Source organism: Corvus cornix, chromosome 1A (assembly GCF_000738735.6).
Source record: "Corvus cornix cornix isolate S_Up_H32 chromosome 1A, ASM73873v5, whole genome shotgun sequence".
NCBI classification, from domain to species: Eukaryota; Metazoa; Chordata; class Aves; order Passeriformes; family Corvidae; genus Corvus; species Corvus cornix.
In genome coordinates, this window is record NC_047057.1 from 23,937,078 (window position 1) to 23,961,533 (window position 24,456).

Genomic DNA, 24,456 nt, shown 5'->3' on the forward strand with positions numbered 1-24,456 from the left:
AGAAAACTGTCCTGGCTATGTATTTGTCTTACTCAAGAAGAAATCAGCAATGCACACAAGAATACAGAATTCAATAGAATATTGAATAGAAATCCTTATTCAAAGCTCAGCAAAAGAAGCTGACAAGAAAGTATGCTAGATTTGCAGAACTATCATCCCAGAAAAAATCACTAATACCACTGACCACAAAAAGATAAAAACCAAACCTACCTGTATCATTAAAATTGATTTAGTGTGATTGAGTACCCTTCAAGTGACATAACCTCTTAAACCATTTTAGATTCTTAGGGCAGCCCACTTTTCATGCAGCCAATTGATAAGCATGCAGCAAGAGACAACACAAGCTGTTTAGGTGTCCTCTGTGGCATAAAAATACGCATTTAGAGACTGCAAGTGAGCACCAAGATGAACACATAAACATTCAACTGAAATATCCTCAGCAAAGTTCTCGGAGCTAAATATGTAAAAGCAGACTTCTAGGTCCTTTATCATGATCTGAAGAGTAATTTCTCAGCAGATACAACTGATACTAGAAATAAAATACACTTTCCTGACCCTTAAAAAGTGTTTTTCTTTCTATCCTTCTCCAGACCTAAGGAAGACCTGGAGACCTTCTTCTCTCCCTAAACCTTACTCATTTCTGAACAAAGTTGCTGAGCATAGAGCAAGTAGCAATTCCACTGTGTCTCAGAAATATATACTTATAAAGAACACAAAGCAATCTTTGAGGGAGTGCAGGCTCATGGGGCAGGAGATAAATACACTCTAGAATGAGTTTCTTTCATTTTCTCTCTGAAGGAGGAAGCAATTAAGAACTTCCACTTCCTTTGTCCACTGGCACACATTCTGCCTGCCACCCTTCTCCTTCATAAACATACATCACCCTTCAATTAAAACTTGTTCCACAGACCAAATGTTCTCCAGAACAATCCCAAGAAGCTCCAATTAATTTGAAAATTCATTTTCTTGCATGGTACATTTTCACATTTCCAGTGACCCAATTAAGAAAAGTGACTGTGTTGGCCTGCTCCTGAATTCAGTGGTGCAGTCACTGATCCAGTCGCCCACAAAGCAGAAAGTGAAGTGCCTTTGCATACCCTCCACATCCTCTCTGTTTTCAATCAATAAAAAACACAAAACGCAAACCTAGCACATTCCTGTTTTCTTCCATTGTAATGGTGAGGGAATCTGAAAAGAGCAGATGGAAAGCAGGTGGCACAAAAGGCAACCCTTGCTCATCACCACCACTGGCTTGCAATACTGCCCACAAGGACAGTTCAACGTGAAGATTACTCACAGCCACCATTATGGCCTTTCGCCTCTGCACATACTAAATTCTCCAAAATCATTTAGAACAAACTACTTTAAATCCTCCTAACGTAATCAGCACAACAAGTAAAACAACGAGCACTGTAGACTTTCTCCTCAGGGACAGTAAAAGCAATCTAGTTCCCTCACAGACCATATCATGCTCTGTATAAACAATAATAAAACTGGAATAATTCTGTTGACTACACTGGAGTTATTCCAACAATACACTAATCAAAATGAGATCACAAGTTAACTCAATATATACAAATAGTGACAGCTGCTGGTTTCTATAGCAAAATATAGTAAATAATTATCATCAGAAATACAAGCAAAAGCAACACCTATGTATGATTTCATTACATGTTTCCATGGAAACTACAGGTTCATAGTTCTCATTAATTCAACTCAACTGAACGAGTTACATCCAAGCAACAAAGCCAGCAAAAATATACTCTTTCAAAATCACTCACAGAAGCAATAGAAATTCCTACCCAATTTTTTCAAATTAAAGCACCCTTGATTTTTAAACAGTTTTTAAAATCAGTTCTAAAAAAAACCCCTGGTTTTAAATACCTTCAGTATAATACTAAGAAATATGATTTTTATATCAGCAGTGTATATAACCATAAAATCAAACTCTTATTTAAGTCACCAACAACTCATTTCCCTTTCATTAAGGTGCTTTAAGTAGGATCTCAGTCTTTTCTTACATAAAATTTAAGCAAGACAATCTAATCCATCAGTAATGTCCTCAAGATGGCCTCATATATGCAATGAATTAAACACTCTCAAATATTTTAGTTTTTCAAAGTGGCAAAGACTCACTACATCCCAATCATATTTCCCAGATGGTGTCATGAACCTCTTAACACTTCATTTCCATCATGTTCCACATCTTGAGAAACCTGTTTTCAATCTTTCAAACACAAACAGGGCCTCCGCCCTCTGATGTTAGATTCAGCAGTCCCTAGCCAACGTATTCTTCATACTCTTTTTAGGATGAATAAATTCATCTCCTTCCTCATCAATCATGAAGAAACCTTCAAAGACAGATTCATGTTCTTCAAACCTCTCCATAAGTGTACTATTTATGTCTTCTATGAAGAAATGGAGGATTTGCATTCATCAGAAATAAGTAGCTCCAAGCCAGTCTAAGAAAAGCATCTGCAAAGCTAACTTGACCCTCATCTTGCTCCCAGTGTACTGGAGCTGTGACCTAGAGTTACTGCTGCTTTTATATTTCCTCTAGAGACTTGCTAATTCTCAGCTCTGCTTGCTTAAAATGAAGAGCTCTAGAGGCATCTAAATTCAGTTCTGAGGATTTGGCTTAGTGTCTGTGTGTGGAAAAACACAGAATGCTTTGATCTGAGCTGAAACTCTCCAAGATGAAATTCTATCTTTATACCTTCTTTGTCTCGCATCCAGTCCTTCCATTTTAACAAAATATTCCTGTAGAAGAGTGTTTTCTGTCCTTCAGATGTTTAATAACTGAAGACTTTTGGTCTTCCTGTTATTGCTGCCTCTCAAGATCCATGTTGTACTTAATTTCAACAATTTTCTATTTTGCTAATAAATTTCAGACTATTTTATCTCTAGTGACAAAATAGGTCATTCGCTAATCAAAGCTCTGCTTCTCACTTTGCATAAAAAATCTAGGACTAGATAGACCACTCAAGTCCCCAAACCAAGTGTTCTGCATACACAACTATCCATACATATTGACAGGAGCAGAAGAAGGCTTCACACAGTATCTGTTCCCCATAGTCCTATCTACAAATCACAAAACACATTCAGCAGCCCATAGTAAGCTCCAGAAGTTGGCATAATTATGATGTGTGATATTTGAATGGGAGATTCAAAATTTTATCTTTTTTCTGTATTAATGCCAGAACTTAGAATTCCAATGTTTGTCCCAAAACATTTCAGTATTTGTCCCACAGTACTTGTGTAACAAAATTCATGAAGCATCAGCAGAGCTGGCTGGACTGAAAACAATGTTTTTGAAATCAACATTCTCCCAGCTGGCCAGAGGAGTGCTAAACCAGGTCTTTCTTCCTCATCCCTCTTTCTCACACTCCTAGCTGTACAATGGCTGTTTTTTTGACAAGCTCTTTTTCAACACCTCTGTCTGGGATTCTAGTGATTCTGGAGATTGAGAGTTGTGTGCCTGAAGGGTCCCAGCAAGAGTCAGGAAACTAAGTTACTCACCACTTGCCATCTGGCAGATATTTAGGATGAGAACCTGCATTATTATAGCGAACTCTGCTCAATGTTTTCAAAAAATACTCATGAGTGCTCCAGTTCCAGAATAAGATGTTGAGTACTGGATTCCAAGCTGGCAAACACACTTGCCCGACTGCCATTGACGCGAGTGCCTCAGCTCCAGAGAAAGTCGCTTTCCTTTTTGTATTAAAATTCACACTGACTTGCAACAAGAATTTCTCTTTTCACTAGGCAGATTTCTGAACCATTCATCTGAGCTGCCTAAAGCACACTTTACAGGTGCTTCATTCTAGTCTGGGATTTCATTTTGTGCATTTAAAATTTAACACCTGCATCTTAATTTGCGGAACTATGTATCTTGCTGGATTAATCTCTTCCTGGTTTTTTGTGGGAGCTGGAATATGAAGTGTAAGAAACACAGGAAACTGGGAGGTAGTTTTACCATCATTTGCCCAGAGCTGTAGGGCTCCACTCCTCCTTCTGTCACAGATTTACTACCTCAGGTGATGTAAGTCACCCCCTCAAAGAACTGTGTTCCTAATCTGCATCCTGGGAATATCAATGAAAGAAATGCTGGGCATTCACAGCTACATCTAAACTTGAGCCTTTTATATATTTGAAACATATACATTGCCTAATGTGAACAGCTGCCCCTTCTGCCATCTCCAAAACAGCTACTGTTCAGGGTTTCAAGTCTGCAGCTTTGTAGCTTACTGATTTATGACTACCATTGGTAGCTCCCCTGCCCACAAAGCCAGAATACAGTCAGCTCCCTTCTCAGAGGGGGTTCAGTTCATTACAGATTCATTACCTGGGGTTTGACTTTTCAGTGATAGGTTTTGCATGAATAAATAACACTGTCCTCATATCTGAATAGTGTGATGCAAACAATGCACAGAGCCAAACTGCAGTTTTGAAGGAGAAAACAGAATACTTAAGATCTGTTTATGAAGTTAGCAGCATTCACTACATGGTTCAGAAAAAAAATGTTACTAACTTTATGATCAAATAATTAAAGACTGAACTTCATTGCACATGTACCAGGATGGAAAATTCAGTCTGCAGGGGTAACTGTCCATTTGGTATTTGATGCTGCTTTTATAACCTTATAAATAAATGATCACTTAAGTTAGTCTTTATGCACATTATACATACAAAAGAACAGCAGTGCTGAATGAAGCAGGAATGGCTGCTAACTTGCAAGAAAATGTATAATTTCTATACTACTATTATGTAAATATCACATGTGAAAGAAATACAAACTCACATCTCTCATCATTTTTACTGCTTCCCTGGTCCTCCCCAGTTTCCTTGCACACATTGCCAGCCTTCTTTTAATATATACTAACACATTGGTGTCCCTTCCTGTACAAGAGGAAAAAGAAAGAGCATTAAGATAAAAAAGATAAAACAAAGGTTCATTTATAGTATTCCAATACAAAAGGAAACACATTTTTCTTTCAATTTTTTTCTTACTCGCTACCACCAATGCTTTCACAAGAATTTGATAAAAAGTTACCAAATTCTGAAGATTTAGATGTGGCATTACAGAAATCAGTGGAATTAATCCAGATTTACAGTGGTATAAATAAGTACTCTTGGGTTGGCCTTGCACTGGTGAAATATAAGCAGATCTGAAGGTACAGTTATTACGTACATGCTTGTCAACAGGAAGTATTAAAGCAAATCCTCATCCTCTAACAATCTTTTTCTTAATGATTAGAAGGTAAGTATACACTGAACTTTCTGTTTACAGCCTTTACTCATTACCCAACTGCCATCTTCAAATTCCTCACACCACAAATTATGGATGGCAAATTAACATGTTTCAGATATGACAGTCCTGTGTGCTAGAAGATTCCCTAACAGCAAAGACAACAGAAACTAAACAGCGGTGATAATTATTCTCTTGGAGAATTCTTACTCCTTTCAATCCTCATTCACTTCGAATGTGAACTCTTAAAATGCTTCTGGACTAACAGGAAATGAGCGGGCAGATAACCATCTACAAAATTACTGAATCATGAAAACGTAAGACACCTGCTACAAATTATCTTTGTGTATAGCATCTGGTCTGTAAAGATTTTAGCCTATTCCTAAAATTTTCAAGCCTTTCATAATAAGAACAACATGTGCTGAAAACATTCCAAGTACCTATGAACCGTTTTAAAGCTGTGATTAAAATTTTCGAATAGATTAAGCAGCAGGTTGAAAGGACTTACTTTAGACGAAAAAGATAAATAAGGGAGGGAAGAATTTCTTTAGCTGTATTCTGTATTACCTAATTCCTTATCTCTTTATTGATTCCTATATATTGAATACACAATTTATTAAGTTGCATCTGTTTCAACATGTTTATGTAGTGTGCTATGAGGTATACATTTCAGGTTAAGCTTCTTTTCAGGATTTTGAGCAGGAATTGTCAAAAGGCATTTACTTACTATGAAATCAAGATAATCTTTCAGGCCAAAATTCTCTGAGGTTACTAATGACTTGGGATGCCTAACATGAGCAACCTTAAAAATAAGATTGCCCTTACTTTCTATAAACTAGCACCTTTTGAAAGAGGGCAAGTTGGGTACTCAAAGTCATTATTTACTCTCAAAATTTATAGTCTAACAAAATATGCTATGAAGGAGGTGGAACACATGAATAAACAGAAACATAGAATAATATGTTACTGTTTAAGAGATTACAGTGTTTTTCACCTTTAAAAGATGAAACGCCCACTTTTCATCCCAGAATCCACTTTGAAGACCAGAAACGGACTCCAAGACTTCTCAGAACCATGGAACTGCAACACGTGTCCACAGTCCCTCCTCTCCACCTTTGTAAACCATGCAAAAGTCCAGCATATAATCAAAAGAATTCTACATGAAGCCCCTGTGTCCAAGGCAACATCTGAGGCTGGAGCTTCTCTAATTTCTGTGGGTGCACACTGACATTTTCAAGGGGACACCGGGTGGTACAGAGATGTGGGATGATCTAGCCCCTCCTGAAGATCCTCCTGAAGACACAGCCAGAGCTGGCAGTCACTTTTCAGCCTCCCTGCTCTGTGACAATGCACTCAGTTTTGTGATTCAATGGGTTACTTCCTCTGCTGAAGTACTGAAGGTTCAGGGTGTCAAACCTGATGATGACAGTAGCCATCTAGCACACACAGGTTACGGAAATACCATACTTGTATCTGCCTGCACAAACTTTCTCAGGTTACCTTGGACAAAAACATCATGGGAGTTCTTACTAACTACTTACTGTGTACTCTTCATAGAATTGCTGCACTCAGGATGGATTGAGTCCACAAATTAAGGTTTCATAGACAACCATAAACCTGCTACAGCACAAAAATTGCTTCAAGGGCTCAGCTACTCTATATTTTTACTTCCAGCAAAAATGAACAAATCATCCTAAATATAGTTTTACAACCAACAAATGCTTAAAATACTACCCCCAAGCTTTATGAAACCTCAGGTTTTCAGGTATAGACTTGCAGACACTTTTGAAATCAGGGATCACAGACAATTTTACTATGTGCAATTTTTATCAGTAATCTTCAAATTATGTAAGATAGCCAGAGGCTGTGAATTTAGGTCCTAAGAAACCTGAAGATGACCAAAAATATGCTAGTGATTGTATTTATGTAATTATTTGGTGTTATTTTTGCCTAAGGTAGCCACTGTAGTCTAGAAATAACCTTGACTGTTTGTTTTATTATCTTTTTGGTCATTTACTGTCAGTGATTGTACTTTCTTAGATTTTAGGAGTATTTAATAAATAAAACAGCAGATAGACATGCTTATTCAAAGTTTTTTTAAAAGTAATAAAAATCTAGACTTTCAATTAAAGTACTTTATTATTTCAGTTGTTAATTTTTGTTTCTGTGACCTTTCTTAACAAATGCAACTAACTTCAAATGTCCCACTGGCTAATTGGTCTCATTAACTTTTACACGGAACAACAGTGTAAGCATTTACCCTCAGAGCTGATGGAAAAAAGCAGGCAAAGCATCACTTCACTCCTGTTTCCACCATTCTTTACTGCCTTTTCACAACATGAACCCGGGTTTGAAAAATGGCTAAAGGTAACTTCCTTAAATGGTGTCCAGCTTTTTCTGAATATTATATCTCTTTGGCTCTGATACCTTTTCTTTTCTGTTAAGTACATGCTACAATATTTTCTGCCATTACAAAATAAAGGTATGTCTATAATCTGAGCATTGATAGCTCAGCAACAGAATCAAGCAAAAACACTAAAACAGAAGAGTCTGGCTCTAGGGCCATATTTTAGCCAATGTCAAACACTGAGTGATTAGTTCTTAGGGGGAAAACAAAAAAACCAAACCCCCAAATCCAAAGAACTCCTTGGAACTTCTCTCCGTCCTAAGAAACTTACTGTGTTGGGCTTCATATTGGGCACCGTGGTGCTGTAGCTGCTGACTGCGCCTGTAACAGCCCTCTCCAGCTTTCAGAGCCTGCTTGAACAGCTTCTCTGCTTCTACAATTGTTGTCGCTTCCTCTTCAGCTAAGAGAATATAAGCAGTAGCACACCTGCAAAAATATCAGATGAAAAACCATGAGAAAGGTCCATGACATAAAAACTCTATGAAGACATGCAGACTGGAAAGGATGTGCTAAATACAGAGGCAAGGAAATTTTGTCCATGTACCTTTCTGATGAATTATTCTGATGAATAAATGTTGCAGTGGCTGCCCCTGTGGCAGAGGCAGCCTGTGAGCTGGGGGGCCTGGGGATGGCGAGACAGCCCCAAAGTTTGAATCAACCCCCTTGGGTAAGCCTTAAGGCAGGGTGATCGAAAGCGCCTCTCCCAAGGTGCTGTCACTTTTTGTTAATGTACCCCAGTTCTGTTACCCTGATTGGTTTGCTAACTCTCCACCCCCTGGACGTCTTATAAGTTCATGTCCTGGAATGTTTTCCCTTCCCCGCTTTCCCTTTAGCTCTTGGTCCTTGGCTCCCCCCTCCAGGTTTCCCCCTTGGGTTGTGTACCCTGGCCGCGCCTAGGCTCCTCCCCTTGGCTCTTTCTCCATTGGTCCCTGGCCCTCTCTCCGCCCCGTGTCACCCTCATACTTATACCCTGGGCCCTCCTGTATTCTTGGCTCTTCACCCTCGGAACCCTTCCATGGCAGTAAGCTCCTGAGGAACTCTGTGTGAAGGACCCCTGCCGCCTCTTTATTCTTGGTGACGCACTCAGCAACTTTCCGGTGGTGTACGTGTGCGTGGCTTCTGTGGGCATAGCCCAGCGCTGTTGGGCAGAGGCTGAGTGCTGGTGTGGTGCATAGCCAAAGCAGCCTCATCTGGGATGCTTTCCAGGAGGACGCAGCGGCCTCCAACCACGATGGGCCGGAAGCATCAAATAAATATTCTGTCAACAACACCACAACTCTCATCTTTAGGTACTATATCACTCAGCCCGTGAGTACACCTACTGACAGCTGTCCCAGAAAGTAAAGCACTGTCTCACTAAGCCTACATCTCTACAACTCCTTCTGGAAATCAAGACTAGTTTTATGCACTATTGTTTTAATATAAACTGTTTCCTTTACTGTAATAGCATAAAGGAATCAACAGAACTGCATTTAATTGGAATATAAAAAGAATGGACTATAAATGTAGTTGTAGAGCTAAAACAACAACAAAGAAAACCCAACCCAGACCAAGCAAAAACCAAAACAGCAACGTGCCCCTGCAGCAGACCTGCACTAGAGGTATTTCCACTAGTGAGGGAGGTGATCCTTCCCCTCTAGCCAGCCCTGATGAGGCCACGTGTGGGTGTGCTGTGTCCAGTTCTGAGTTCCTCAGTACAAGAGGGACATGCACATACTGCAGAGAGTCCAATGAAGGGCCACAAAGGTGATTAGGGACTGGGGCATCTCACATATGAGAAAAGGCTCAGAGAGCTGCAACTGTTCATTCTGGAGAAGAAAAGGCTTTGGGGGGAATTGTCAAAGTTTGTAAATACCTGAAGTGAGGGGGCAAAGAGGACAGTGTCATGTTCTTTTTAGTGGTTCCCAGTGACAGGACCAGAGGCAATGGGCACAAAATGAGACACAGGAGGTTCCCCCTGAACCTCAGAAACACTTTTTTTACTGTAAAGGTGACTGAGCACTGCCATAAGCTGTCCAAGGAAGTTGTCAAGTCTCCCTCCTTGGAGGTATTCAAAAACCTGCTGGACATGGTCCTGTGCAAACAGGTGGCCCTGTTTGAAGGGAGGGGTTGGATACTGACCTCCAGAGACCCCTGCTAACCTCAACCATTCTGTAATTCTGTGAAGTGTGAGTGGGACAGTCTAATAGCTCATTTCACCCTTTTATGCTGCATGGTCTCTCAGTTAAATCACTATACAAGAAGAAACAATTCTTTCTCTTCTTCTGATGAAACACATGAAGGACAATCTGTAAAGCGCCAGTTTATGGAATTCTAAAATGCAGTAATCTCAGTTCAGTAACCTAAGGGATTCCCTTTATGCATGTCAGCAACATTTATACAGTTTGCCATGCCAGTAAATCATCACAGCACTGAGTTTATTGTGGGATCTCAAAATACTACGCTTCTCATTAAAAAAATAAGTAATGGACTCAAAGACCAAAGGTCACAGCAAATTACATCATATTCTCTTGTACTATGAAATGAATATTTTAGAATGTGTTTATGAGTCTCTTCTTTCTTGCTTCTGTTCTTGATGACTGAGAAATCCAAAAGGGAGCTCTCCATCCCATAAATGCATATTTCATATGCTCATCAGGAGGTAACTTAATTAACATTTTTCTATGCTGTTCCAAAGCCTGCTGACATCAATGAGAAGACTCCCATTGTCATCATTACCCTAAGGATCTTCTGGGTAGCTAGCACAACATGCAGCTGTGCTGTTTTCCTTCTGTTGTAGGCCTTCCTTTGACAGGCCTGTAATCATGGTTAGAAGTTACTATAGCAAACCCCCTGCCTTAAAATATCATCAAATGGATTTTTAAAAGACAGGAAATAAATGTTAATGTTGTTGTCACTCACTCATTTAATTCCAAAGCTTCATGTGCTGCAGAAATTCGGGCTTGAGGGTTTCTCTCTCTCCAGGCTTTTTGCATTACTATTCAATAAACAAAGGAGAAGAGAGGAATATCAGTTATTACAGGATTAACAAGGAGAATCTACTGCACCATAACAACAGAATTTATTGGTCTCAGCCTGACTCACTACAGAGTATTTCATATAGCTCAGTGATCATTCAAAAAATTACATAACAAACAGGAGCTTTTGTCCCAAGTACTCAGCGCTTTTTCTTCTTTCATTTAATTAAACCTTTTTCCAGGAGAAAGTCTGGCTGAGACATCAGGCTGTCTGTGCTGCCAAGTATAGAGGTGACAAGCAGCTACTTTCTCTTGGTGTAGTAGATTCCACAGGGAAAAAAACAATAAAGGGATAGTTGGGATTCTTATTTTAGCTCCTTATTGTGCTGTTGCTTTACGTGAATGTTAAATGGAAACAACTTCCAGGCTAATATTACCACCTCATAATTACACCACTGAGTTCAGAAAACAGGATTCATGTTTCTCATGTGTCAAAAAAAGCACAGTAATTATGCCTTCAGAATGAAGCATCCAACTGTTAGTATCTCTCCCTTCCTAAGAGACAAAGATTTATTTTTTCAGAGGCAAATTCTAATGATTGAAATCATTGTTGTACATTTTTAGTACAATCAAAGTCTGCATGTGGACTTCACAGTACAGGCTTAACACAACTAAAGCTGCTTATACAAAGTCAGTTGTAAATGTGCCATTCTCATTTTTTACAGAGCTTCATTTCAGGGAATGAAACACAGGCCTCAAATTTTACATCAGCTCTCTCTCCTGTCAGCGTAAACTAAACAGAACCTGGATAATGTAACTCAACCTACTACACTGCAGCTGGAGGCAAATTAAACTATATGTTTGAAGCCAATGCAAGAAAGAGAAGGAAAGGAAGAAGCCTTTACACTTTTAAATGGTACCTTGAATGACTTCAGCAACATAGCAGAACAACACAGCAACATAAATTAGATAGCTTACATATACAGACACTTGTTCAGATCTAGAATTCTATAAATTCAACAATAATGGCTTTCTCAGCATGATAAACTTCTGCCTTTTCTTATCTATGCGAAAGAACTGATGTCTCACTGCATTTTTCCTGCATCAGTTTAAATCAGCCATTAACCTATTAGCAAAAGCATTTGTTCACAAGGTCTCTTACTAGCATCTGCAGGCCGTAAATGATCTGTGTCACATGTAAAGAATGTCTGATGGTCCTGTGCCGAAAGATTCATATCGTAGTAAGTCAAAGGTTCTCTTCCTGTTACCCATGTATACCTGCAAACATGTCAACAAGAAGACATTTTGGTTAATGAGGTCACACATGCCAAAATGAATCCAGAAAAGAATCCTAGACCTTTGAGATGGGCATGGCCAAATAAGTTCACCTGGCCAATCTTCTAACCCATATACATTGCACTTCACTGTACTGTGATGGAGCAACAGTAGCTGAACCTAAGCTAATGAGGATGCTGAAAAATACACACTGCAACTTGGTAACACATATATTCAAACCTTAGGACTCCATGAAACCTATATGGAATTCATTAGGTTGTTTGCTATAATGGATTTGAACAGAATTGCTGCATTAACACCAGGTACAACACACTTAGGTTTCTCCATAGTTTTTAATAAGGTTGCCAAAAATTGGAGAAATAACAAGTGCATCAGCATGAATTTAAATTCCTTTTCATTTGGAAACATTTTATGAATTAGAGAAAAACTGACATGAGTGCATGTATACCCAGTGGATTTTGTTTTTTCATCTCTTAAGTTAGATTAATGGAAAAGTACAGTTAAGCTCCTTAAGCCAGTACTGTGCCTGAAAACTGTAATTTTGTAGCACCTACCGATTATATTCAGCTCCTCTGAACAGATTTAAAGGATTTCGCCAGACTTTGCATTCTGTAAGAAGCAGACACACACATAATGAATCTCTCCCAAATTACAATGGTACTTGAGGTTTATAAAAAACATCAGTTACCATACAATGAGCCTTATCAAATGACTTATTTTTTATAGGTGCAAATGGAAAAACCCATCAATAGCATTGAAGGTAGTTCTTCCTTTCTTAAATAATAATTTAATTATAAATTAGTGTCAACAAATGCAATCATTCCAGACAAATAACCACTAACAAAGCCCCAAATGCCACATGAAAAGATAATACTGATTTGTGCCAGGACTCACATTTACCATAATGCAGAACTGAAGAGGGATCACACTGGGTTATTGCACTGAAAAACAGCAATTAACTCGGTCTCTACAGACTTGTTATTTCCCTGGAAAAACACCACTGTCCAGATAATGCTGTAAATCACGGAGAATCTCAGCTACAGTTGCCAAATTTAATTCCTCCTTAGTTTGTGGAGTAAAAATCCATGGAAACATCTGCTGATCTTACTTAAGTTACAAGCAGATGCTGAAATTGATTGGCAGAGAAAAGTTGGTTGCATTGCAAAGGTTTCAGAATATTAAAAACATTTTATAAATTTCCCTCAGGGGGAAAAATGGTGAATTTTTCACACTGCAAGAAGTAAGAGATATGGAAATCAACAATGTAATTTAAGGCAAAAATTAAAAAAAAATATAATCAAATTGTATAGCCTTTGGAACAGTGAGGTCTTGAGTCTGGCTTTTCCTTTAATTTAACACCAGATTAATTTTCTTAATTTCAACAAAGACAATTCACTCCAGTGAAGGTGAGACCAGAATAAACCCCACTATTTGCATAAAGACTCACTGAGAGGCAGCATGTCATTCCATCACAAATCTGCTACTGGATGACCCCTCACATGGTGCTCTGCAAAAACTCATCAGTAGCACTGGCCCTCCAGCATTTCATCACCTGCTTTCCACTAAAAAAAGTTAACCAGCACATTCCTCCCTATGAAATTTTGTGACATCATTTCTAAAGAGATCAAACCAACAGTTTTCTGGTAGAATATTGAGTCAGAAGGGTATCTTTATGGTAACAATATGCCTGTTCCCTTTATGCCTGTTCCATTAAAAAAAGAAGTACTGAACAGCAAGTCAAGTCCTCCTCTTTTCTTATGGAATGGGGCATGGACAGAAAACATTTTACATAAATTATTCACAGTAACATAAGGACACCCTCAGCAACACAGAAACTAGTCAAGTGGCATAGGAGGTGGGCCCTCAGTTTACTGCCTGCCCAGCAAGTGCATGGAACAGACAGAGGAACAGGCAGACTTTAAGAGTGTATCTTTCAACCATCCATTTCAGCAGGCAGCTAATATTAGAAAGTTCCACTGGTTTACTCAGCAGAAGTGCCTGATCGACATTCAGCTGCTCTGTTGTGCAGCCAGAGGGTATGGCTGTTTGACAAGCTTCAATCCGACAGGTTTTACATAATATGACTTTCCAACCATTGCAAATATTAAATCAACATCAGACTTCTCAGTTCCAGAGGTGTAATTCAATGTCTTGACTTACTCTGCAGCCAATGAGATTAGGTAACAACTGTGTGATTGCAGTGACACTTTTTGTTCATCTTATTTGAATTCAGGTCGTTATGCTTTATCAAAGTATGTGGAATTTTGGCACAGTAGCAGGGAAAGGTTGAACTGGGGAACAAAAGGAGGAGGTAAAGAAGGCCTTTTATTACCACCTTCATGTCCTGGGGATGTTTTAGCATCTGTCTGCCTAGTTAAACATGGTGTTCTCTTGTTCCTTTTGTCTTGGTACCTGCTAACACCACGGTCTCAGTACAACATCATTCTTCTTACCTTTCTAAAGGCAAAAGTTTCTACTGCAACATTCTATCTTAGTCAAACATCTATATAGGAACACACGCTGAGCCAAGAGAAAAAGCCATCTCCACCTTGTTGGATAGTAAAAGAAATATCCCAGTGTAAATGCATAGTAAACCAAAAAGGTTGCCTTTTCTGTTGTATTACAAACCAATAATATAACTATGTCCTTATTTTAACCTTTCAGAGACTTTTTCAATGATCACATTTTGAGCACTGATACCTATCTGAAGGCACAAATAACAGGCTATCCATACAGACACACTGTGTAGTGACACCGAGAGTCCCAGCTCAGTGTCAATGCACTGAAAGCAAACACAGTCCTTGACTATTTCTTTGTACCAGAAAAGCCAAGATGCTTGTGTGAACCTCATTAGTCAAAATACCGTGCCTTCTTCTTTAAAATTACAGGAGCTGCTGAAGTGTGACTGAGCACACTGATGAGTGCACACAGGTGTTTCCAAGCCATCCCATGCTTTCTGCCAGTTCACCCAAATCTAATATCCTGAACCATGCAGTGCCGCTATTCACAGCCTCTCTTCAGATGAGAATGACAACAGCTGAATTTGCTGTGCTATATGAAGCCTTCCCTAATGACTCAGTAAAAAACAAGGTTTTGTGAGGCCACCTATTTTATTTAACATGTGAGTTCAAAGCTAATTTTTGTTTGTTTGTTTTCATGCACACTGAAGAGCAGAAATAAAATCTGCCAGGTACAGACATAGGCAGCTCAGCTGCTGAACAATATTTCCTCCATAAGTGAATTTTTTCTTTTCATTCACTTTTCTTCACTTGTAAATTCTGATATATTCTAAAAGTCTGCAGAGGAAATAAATTTAATAAAATTGTAATTGATTCTAGGGGCCCTAATTAATTTCCAATATTAAGATTATGGCCTGTAAGCCAAGTTAGGGCAGAGACACATAAACTTCATTTTACAGATGAGGAACTCAAACCCAGATGCTCCTGCCCTGACTTTAAACGGTGAGTAAGGCCCACTCAAGCCAGAAGCAATAGCATAGCAGCATTTTCATCACTCATGGGCTAATTTTTCAATTCCTTCTCCCCAGGCAGCTAAGTCACCCTAGTAGGGAGTCAAGTTCCCCTGGGGCTCCTTCAGTCCAAAGATTTCAGTGCTTGGGGGGCTGATTCATTTTAGGCAGGCTGGCCTGTCTCTCAGAGGAACCATCGCCCAGGCAACCAGGCACCTGATTCAAAGTGCCTCAGGCTTGAATGGCTTAGGGTCAGACACCTTCACTCCTTGCACTGAAACTTGTAGGGGCTGTGAATGCCTGGAAGCTTGTAAAAATCAGGTCACAAATGCCTGAAATCATGCCTCCTAAACTGGAGGCCTTTTAAAAACGCCTGTCTACGTTAGGACTTGCCCAAAGTTGCAAATCAAATCCGTAGCAGAGTTAGGAACATAACTAGCCCTTAAGCTGTTAAAAGTCACCATGCTTCCACTTACTGAAGTGAAATCCAAATGTTGTTTACATACTATTTACATTATCTAAAAAACAAAGTGATGCAAAACTAGATGGACATTTCTCACTTCTTTGTCTGATTTTTAACAACTTTGTTATTACTTAAAATCATTCCAGTAAAAATACTACCTGCCTTTAGAATCACAGAATCAGACAATTGGTTGAGTTGGAAGGGACCACAGTGGGTCACCTCGTCCAACCTTCCTGCTCAAGTGGGGTCATCTCAGAACACATGGCACAGGATTGCATCCAGATGTTTCTAGAATATCTCCAGTGAGGGAGACTCCACAACCTCTCTGGGCAATCTGTTCCAGTGCACAGTCACCTGCACAGTAAAGAAGTTCTTCCTAATACTCAGGTGGAACTTTCTGTGCATGAGTTTCTGCCTGCTGCGTTTTGTCCTATTGCTCAGCATCACCAAGCTCCGTCCCATTGACACCCTCTCTGCAGATAGACATTGATGAGGTCCCCTCTCAGTTGTCTATTCTCGAGGCTGAACAGGCCCAACTCCCTGAGCCTTTCCTCGTAAGGCCTCCAGCCCCTTGATCATCTTTGCAGCCCTTTCGCTGGACAAAGGATACTGCAGAAAGGGCACGCACTATTTCGCAGGGTTTTCAGAACAAGGAGAAAATAAATACATTAACCACGCAGCCTGCGCAAAACACACCGCATGAATTTGGAAGGATGCAATTAGCAATTAAAGAAGCAGCTCCGCCTTTTACTTGGCCGGAGCAGGAGCCCAAGGCCGCCGCCGGCGCTGTGCCGCTCACCTGAGACGCTCTGGCGGTTCGAGTCCGCGTCCCCGCCGGCGGCGCTGGCGGCGCTGGGCGCGCTGTTGTCCACCCCGCCCAGCAGGGGGCGCAGGTGGCTCACCGAGACCTGCTCGATGAAGGAGGTGCCGTACTTGCGGAAGTACCACCACTCGAAGATCTGCAACGCAGACACGCCGTCAGACCCGCCGTCAGACCCGCCGTCAGACCCGCCGTCAGACCCGCCGTCAGACCCGCCCTCAGACCCGCCCTCAGACCCGCCCTCAGACCCGCCGGCCTCCGCCCGCGCCTCGCCCCGATTCCGACCCGCCCCTCGCCCCGCTCCTCGCCCCGCAGCCCGAAAAGCGAGGAGGCAGCTCCGGCCGCCCCGCGGCCCCCTCCCCGCGCACCCCGGGGGAAGCACCTGCCCGCGTCATCCCGGCCCGAGCACACGGAGAAGTTAAATGTGACCCACGTTTAGGTGGAAAACCTCAAATCTTGTCAACGAAATTATTACTATTTTTTTAAACCCAAATAACCTTACGGCAAATTATTTCAGCTGTTAGGCCTCCTTCTTTAAATTGACTTCTAGAAACCCCCCACTCCATTCTGCCCGACATCAGCCACGCCGATAGAATGCTGCAGTCGGGAATGAATCCGCCTCGCCTTCCCTCAGCTCCCTCTGCAGTCCAGGGAATGTGAGGAAAAGCAGGTTTTCTTGCTTCGTCAGTAAATGCTTCCAAAGACATTCACTGAGTTTAATTTAAAAAAAAATGTTAAAAATGCCAAACAAACTCCAGGAAGCTGAATCCTGTTCCCTTTAGGATTTCTTTCCCCCTAGCTGAACTGTGTTTTATTTTGTTTGGCTGACTTGGGCTGACTCGAAGTTAATTTTATTTTCAGGCATTTGGTTGAGCTAGCAAATCAGAAAAAAAATATTATTTACAGAGCTCTACTTGGAAAATCATTTCACAGCCTAAGAGAACACCCTGTAATTGAAATTATACACATAAATATGTATCTGTGGTATTTTCACCAAAAAATACGTTAGTAAGAATACACATATTTCAGGAAACCACATAAACCTGGAAGTGAAGACTATTTTATATAAATATGGAAAAAGTTTAGATGGTAAAAATTGTAAAGAAACACATGCTTATAATGAATAGACAAGTTGCACTTGAATCGTCACCCAAACAACTACATACCATGTGAAACAAAAGCAAATCTAAGGAGTTTTGAGAAATTTGGCAGGACTAAATTGCACTAAAAACTGTGAATGAGCAGTCTCTGCCCTTTCCATTTTCCTCGGTATCTCCGTGTGTTACACCAGTACTGAAAGCTTTGATAAAATCTCTTCCTACTAGACACAATCAGCAATAAGGGAAATGATTGTTCCCATCTTTGACACCATGAGTGTGCTGTTGGGCAGGTTTTGCTGGGTCAGCCTATAGACAGCAGGCTCTGGGAGGCCTCTTAGGGGTCTACCTAAGGTAGGCCAGGCTTCACACACTCCCTCCTTCAATATTTTTTTGTTTTTAAGTTCTCTTGACCTCTTTATGTAGTTAAAATGACTTCTGTCTCCATGGGATTGGATTGTCTGTAGACAAGACAGACATACTTTTTACCCCACCCCCTTTAAAGGAGGGGAAAATAAATTTTCTGGCATAGAAGGAAAATGTTCCTCTCCAAAGGATGCTCCCAATGCATTCTGCACTGGGGCTTCCCCTAAATTCAAATGTGTTGTTAAAGCATCTAGAGGATTCATATGGAGGAAGGGGGCCCCAGCTGCACAGGAGTGAAAGGGAATGAAGCTGGTGGCTGCTTGAGACGAGTTCACACAAGATTGTGTGGCAGCGCTGGGGACCACTCCCCAAAACAATCTAATGGTGTTTCTGGGAGATACCACTAAGAGAGAATGGAGCAGTCTGATGAGGAGAAGACAGAAGGTCTATGCGAATGCAAAGCATTTGGGAAGATAAACATGGTCACAGAGAAACCAGAGCATTAACGTATTCAGATCTTTGTGAACTCTTTCCCACCCCAAATCACCAAAACCCCACATAACCTGGACAGTGGACAATTCCTCCTTACTCTGAGGTGCATTTGTCACTGTTCTTGTTCCACTGGCATATGCCTGCAACAGCACCTGGGTGGGAATGCCAAGTGCCAAGGACAGAATGCCGATGCAGTGTCACTGAACACTTGTTCCACACTGCTGATACGCCTCCTGTAGCATGCATCACTGCCTCTGAATGCTGGAGATGGTGGGCAGGGAGCTGGCACAGGTGAGTCAGCTTTGGTTTTAGCTGTTCTCATGCTCTTAGGCACACTGCACTTTTTAAAGGGGTTAAAGTTTAAATCTTATGATCTAAGAGAGCATCATAAGCATGTGGCTGACCATAAGAGAAAGGCTGTGCCATAAGACACAGTCATAGATCTGCTGTGAACATCTGTTTCTGTTCTGTCTTTGAAAACTTTGAAACAAATAAAGGCACAAAGGCCACAGTTCTACCTGTCCAAAGTCTCAGAGGAAGTGGGTGTTACGAATAAAAATTATAGTCTTGCACTGAGGCAAGGGACACTCAGTAAGACTTTCACTATAATCTAAGTCAGGGACTCAAGTACAGCTGCCAGACTGGCTGTGCAAAATTCAGACCGTATCTAACAAGCTTCGTACTTCTTCTAAGAGGGAAGAAATAAAGGTTTTCCAAAATGTGCTAATAAATTCCTGCTCATTATTTCAATCATGATCAGCTTTTAGATGAGGTCAGTAAAACCCAGAGAGGGAATGAGCAGCACAAAAGCACACTTGAGCCCACTTGTCCTGCACAAATGTATACCAGCTGGAAAGCCATCACACTGAATTTCAATGAAACTGAGGGACAATCACAAAGAATGTACATATATATAAATGTGGTCTCTGCTGCAGTTCAGCTGAGTGACAGAAACTTGCCCAAACGTGTGACACAGCTGTAAGTCTGTCTCCTTAGACTTACAAATGCATTAATTACTTTTAAAAAAGGCATTAAAGTTCATAAATTGTTTAAGGCAGCTTTGAAAAATATTTGCTATGTTGAGTGACTCCAATGCCAGGAAACATCAGCCAGATCTGAGTGCATAGTCTCCCAGAAATTAAAGCCATAAATCATCATCACCATCATAAGCCTTTGCTTGGAGTGATTTGTTCGGCGTGTATGAGGAGGTAATCTGTAATTTGGTACCTAAGTCAAAACAATAAATTCTCTTTAGAGAATTTTTGCACCCTTCTCAGACAGCGTCATCTGGTTTGAAACCTAATTTCTGTAAATCAGACTTCTAACTGCATCATCCAGTTTGAAAGCCATGTGAAGTCAACAATCTTTTGACAGTTCAGCAGATGAGAGATCATCTGACAGAATAAAATTACTGTAAGGATTAATTACCTATTGACAGAGATCTGAATTAGAGAGGAAATTAATCAGAAAGGTAATTTCTGCACCACTTCTGAAAGAAAAAGCCACCTAATTTCTGTTGTACACATACAGTGGGAGGGGAGCTCATCTTCAGACATCTCCCCTTCACAGCAGTGGCAAACTTTTTGGGGCTCTTTCTAGTTGATGCCAGTGCTTTCGAGCTGAAACAGGGTCAAACGTCTCCAAACCCTCAAGGGATTTTTGGGACCATAATTTTCAAAAAGGCCAAGTTAAAACCATTTCCAGCTTTGTGTGTTTAGAAATGCAAATTAGAATTTTTATATTTTAATCTGGTATAGGTATTGCTTAATGTAAGAGTATTTGATTTTGGAAATGTTGTCTTCTTAATGCACTTCTCTTCCCCTGTGCAATGAAAATGTTATAGTCATCCTCTTTCTTATCTCTGCTATCACATACAAACAATCCCAGATAATTATATTTATCTCTGTAGCAACAAATCTATTCTGCATCACTTGGCTATCAGATCTGATCTTTCTGCACAGTTTTTCAGCACAGATATTCCATTATGTATGCATCAATTCACAAGGGATGGTTTTGGTGGTGGCTCTCACTGAACCGAAGAGTGATGTCTATCAATGATTTGAATTGTGCTTTTCTGTTTATCACATCTGAGACAGGCATCCTCTCTTACAGCAAACACTGTCATTCTCTCCTAGTGTATGGAGTCTTCAACAGAAGCAGTACGATTTCACGTGCCCACAACTTCCACAGCTCAGATTTCTCTTTCAGCCTTGGAATGAGACTTTCAGGTCTCAAAGGTGTAGATTTTCTTCAACTCTTCTAATAGCAGTGGTGGTAACAACCAATCTAATGGATTTGAAGGAAGCTTACTCTCTGGAGGAGCAACATAGTGATAGCAAGACTTGATTCCATGGTTAAGCCTCTTTTATAAATAAAAGGGACCACGGCACAGGTTTGGCTCAAGCCATCCATGCTGTTTGTTTGCTAGCACACTTCCTGTGTCAACTCTCCCAGACAATGACTGCACATGTTCTAGGTGTACTACAGCCCAGGGGCTGTTTCCAGTAGACAGTATGGAAAAGGTCATCCATGTTTTGGGAGGCAAGAGTGTTTATCCATGTGAGTGTGACTTTGCAATGCTACTTGCCTTCCAACAAAGAAAGCTCCTGGTCTGTTTTATTTAGCTGTTAGGGGTAGCCAGTGACTCCAGCAGATCCTCCAGTCCTGCCCATCTTGGATCTAGGAAACAGCATGCCTCTGACCGTGCTCAGTGTCCTTAATGACAGCCTTGAAGGATAAGCACTCCCATTCCTTCTGGATTAAATACACCCATTCAGCATCCTCTTAGACTGCTCTTGGTTACTGAACCCCCATTTGTCATATCTCAAAGAGTCAGCAGGAGAAGATACATACAGTGCTAGTAGGCAGCATGTTACAGCGGGGATTACTGTAACACGCATATATCAAACCAGGAGTCCCGTGGAAAAGAAGTATATATGGACAGATTCGTGGTAGATGTTTCAGGGATGTTTATTTCTCCAGCCGCATGGCCGGGGCTCAGCTCAGGAACTCTGCAGTCACGGGACCCGAGGGTCCTTGGCCACACTGGGGAACACAAACCAACCAATGGGAAACAAAGGTGACCGGGGCAGGGAAACCCCGTGCCTCCCCCCCAGGGCCCATCTCCCAGGGCTCCATGGCAGGGGAGGAGACCCCAACATCTCACCCGTCTTATTTTAATAAAAGGAGAATGAAAACGACTGGATAACAAGAACAGTTTCAAGACAAAACAAGCCACCCTCCTGAATCTTTAAATGTCCAAACAGATTCTGTGGAACATCTTAGGGCTGACAGAAGGGAGACAGAACTCTCCAGGCATGCTTTGTGGGGAAACTGAGGCAGGAGAGGGTTTAACTTCTTCCCTCCCCCTTTTCATTCCCCCCTCAGGATCAGAGAGGAATTGTAGGGAAATGGAATTGTATAGGGAAGCCATGGGGTGAAAAACAGATTAGGAATAAACTGGGGATAGGGTAAACTTAAGAAGGGGTTCATATTGGGTATAGGGTAAAAGCGGGAAGTAGGCTGTGGGTAGGGAAATTGCTGGGATGGATATTGTTTATAATTTTGTGCATAACAGCTGCCTTTGACGGGAATACCTCCAGGCCCAGTAATATTTGCTGCTTGTAAACCCTTCTTTCCTTGCACTATATCAAATTGTACAACTTCCCCATCTCCTACATTTTGCAGGTAATTTTTAGGGTTATTCCTTTTAATGGCAGTTCTATGGATGAGTAGGTCTTCCCCTGTATTATCTCGTGTTATAAATCCATAGTTGTTTTTTACATTGTACCATTTCACAGTTCCTGTGACTTTCGTGGCTACAACTCCTCCTATCACGTGCTTGCATGTTTGTTGTGGCTGCTGGTCCCGCGTGGCCGCCGCCTCGCCGGCTCCGACGTCTCGGCCGGGCCCCCGCGTTGCGGCTGCTCCGCGCCCTCCGAGCGGCGCTGCTCCGGCGCGTGTCTGGGCTCTGCGCAGCCCCGCGTTGCCATCGCCGCTGGCTCCGTGCCCTGTGAGCGGTTCCGCTCCGCAAACTCCACGCTGCTTTGAGTGCGGCCCCGTTTCAGCTCGGTGCTGCGCAGCTTCTCGTGTCGCTGTGGAAACCGCCGCTTCTCCCTCCGCAGGGCTCTCCGAGCCGTGTGCTCAGAGCAGCCTGCCACGCCGATGCCCGGTTCCTGGCTGCTCGTGACCCACGGCACCCGCGGCACCTGCGGCATCGCTCCCTCACTCGCGGTCACATGGCCGGGGACCCCGAGACAGGGATGGGGTCCGCGATAAGGCGCGCGCTCCCGAGGGGGCAGGGCACATCCAGCACAGGCACCTCTGCTGGCACGGCTGCAGTCATGTGCTCCCAGGATGGCGGCCGCGCAGCCTCGGCCACGGGATAAGTAGGATCCTCTGCTTTAGGGGTAATGGGACCATACAAATGCTCCTCAAGAGCTTCCCTGATTATAAGGTATGCACGGAAAGCTTCTCTTTGATCCCACTTTATCCCAGATCTTGTCCCAGAAACACCCCTCACAAGATACAGGAGGTTCGATATCAAAACGTAAATCTCGAGAAATATAGGAGAACCTTTTGAAAAGCCAGATGAAAAAATGTTCTAGATCTCCCGGTTGCATTACTTTTTTGTTTTGTTGTTCAAGGATTCTTTTTACTTCTAGATACATTTTTCTCTGTGGCTCAGAGAGCCCCATTTCCCACGATTCTTCCATAGTCCAGAGAGAATATCCAAACCAAGATGAGAAGAGAGAGGTCTAGAGTGGTTATTTTACTCACGAATCTTCCTCAGGGATCGGTGTCTTGCCTGCATTCTTCCACCAGTTTGTTACAGCGGGGATTACTGTAACACGCATATATCAAACCAGGAGTCCCGTGGAAAGGAAGTATATATGGACAGATTTGTGGTAGATGTTTCAGGGATGTTTATTTCTCCAGCCGCATGGCCGGGGCTCAGCTCAGGAACTCTACAGTCACGGGACCCGAGGGTCCTTGGCCACCCCGGGAAACACAAACCAACCAATGGGAAATGAGACTGAGCAGGGGCAGGGAAACCCCGTGCCTCCCCCCCAGGGCCCATCTCCCAGGGCTCCATGGCAGGGGAGGAGACCCCAACAGCAGCATATTAAAAATAAATAGTTATTTACTTCATCCATCTCTGGAAATACAGAAACATGGAAGAAAATAATATATTGCCTGGATTAAGTGTATTACTTCTCTCAACACTGTGTAGACCCCAGGTAGTTACAATACTGTTTTCTTGTCTGTGGACGGGGTTATAGCCTGCCTTCCAATAGATCCTTCCTTTCTCATCTGCTCCTTGGCAAGGGTTTCCAATTTCTTGGGAACTCTCTACAATGATTCTGCCCTTCCTGACCTGTGAGCCTTCTCTGAGCAGAGCAGAAACTTTGAATGGTTACCATGTATAGCTTTTCAGCCCTCAAAGACTGTCCCTGCACAACTGTCAGACTTCCACAGAGTCTTTGGCAACGCCCAGAACTCAGTCACCTTTCTACCCCTCTGCAGCAGACTACACAAACGTAGTGAAACAAGCAGAAGATCAATTAGTATCTACAGCAAATATGTCCTTCTGTGTTACTCAGGTCCTCTGAGACTTCCTGTACTGGTACCATTGGCTACAAAAGGCTGTGACTGACAGACTATACACATACTTGGGTAGTAGCAAACAGCCTAGCTGCTCAGTGCTAGGCAGTGTGTAGACTCACGCTTCTGTAGGCTTTCTAATTCTTGCATCTGAAAGACCCGGTATTTGTTCATTGCAGAATATTTTTCATTGTGTAGCAGAAGACACTTAGTACTGTCCCAAGATTGGAAGTAGAA

At 41.8% G+C, this 24,456-nt stretch overlaps 1 protein-coding gene across 2 annotated transcripts in view; it reads right to left on the reverse strand.

The window, feature by feature from the left end:
- The window catches only part of ST7 (suppression of tumorigenicity 7), a 143,169-nt gene that overhangs the window by 38,636 nt on the left and 80,077 nt on the right, over positions 1–24,456 (reverse strand). For both annotated transcript variants that reach the window (XM_039570824.1, XM_039570825.1), the window contains exons 3-8: positions 16,640–16,799; positions 12,463–12,517; positions 11,775–11,890; positions 10,557–10,632; positions 7,927–8,081; positions 4,802–4,899 (exon numbers count right to left, since the gene is read on the reverse strand). In XM_039570824.1, coding sequence (XP_039426758.1) covers positions 4,802–4,899; positions 7,927–8,081; positions 10,557–10,632; positions 11,775–11,890; positions 12,463–12,517; positions 16,640–16,799 — 660 coding nt within the window. The remainder of the gene's footprint in view (positions 1–4,801; positions 4,900–7,926; positions 8,082–10,556; positions 10,633–11,774; positions 11,891–12,462; positions 12,518–16,639; positions 16,800–24,456) is intronic.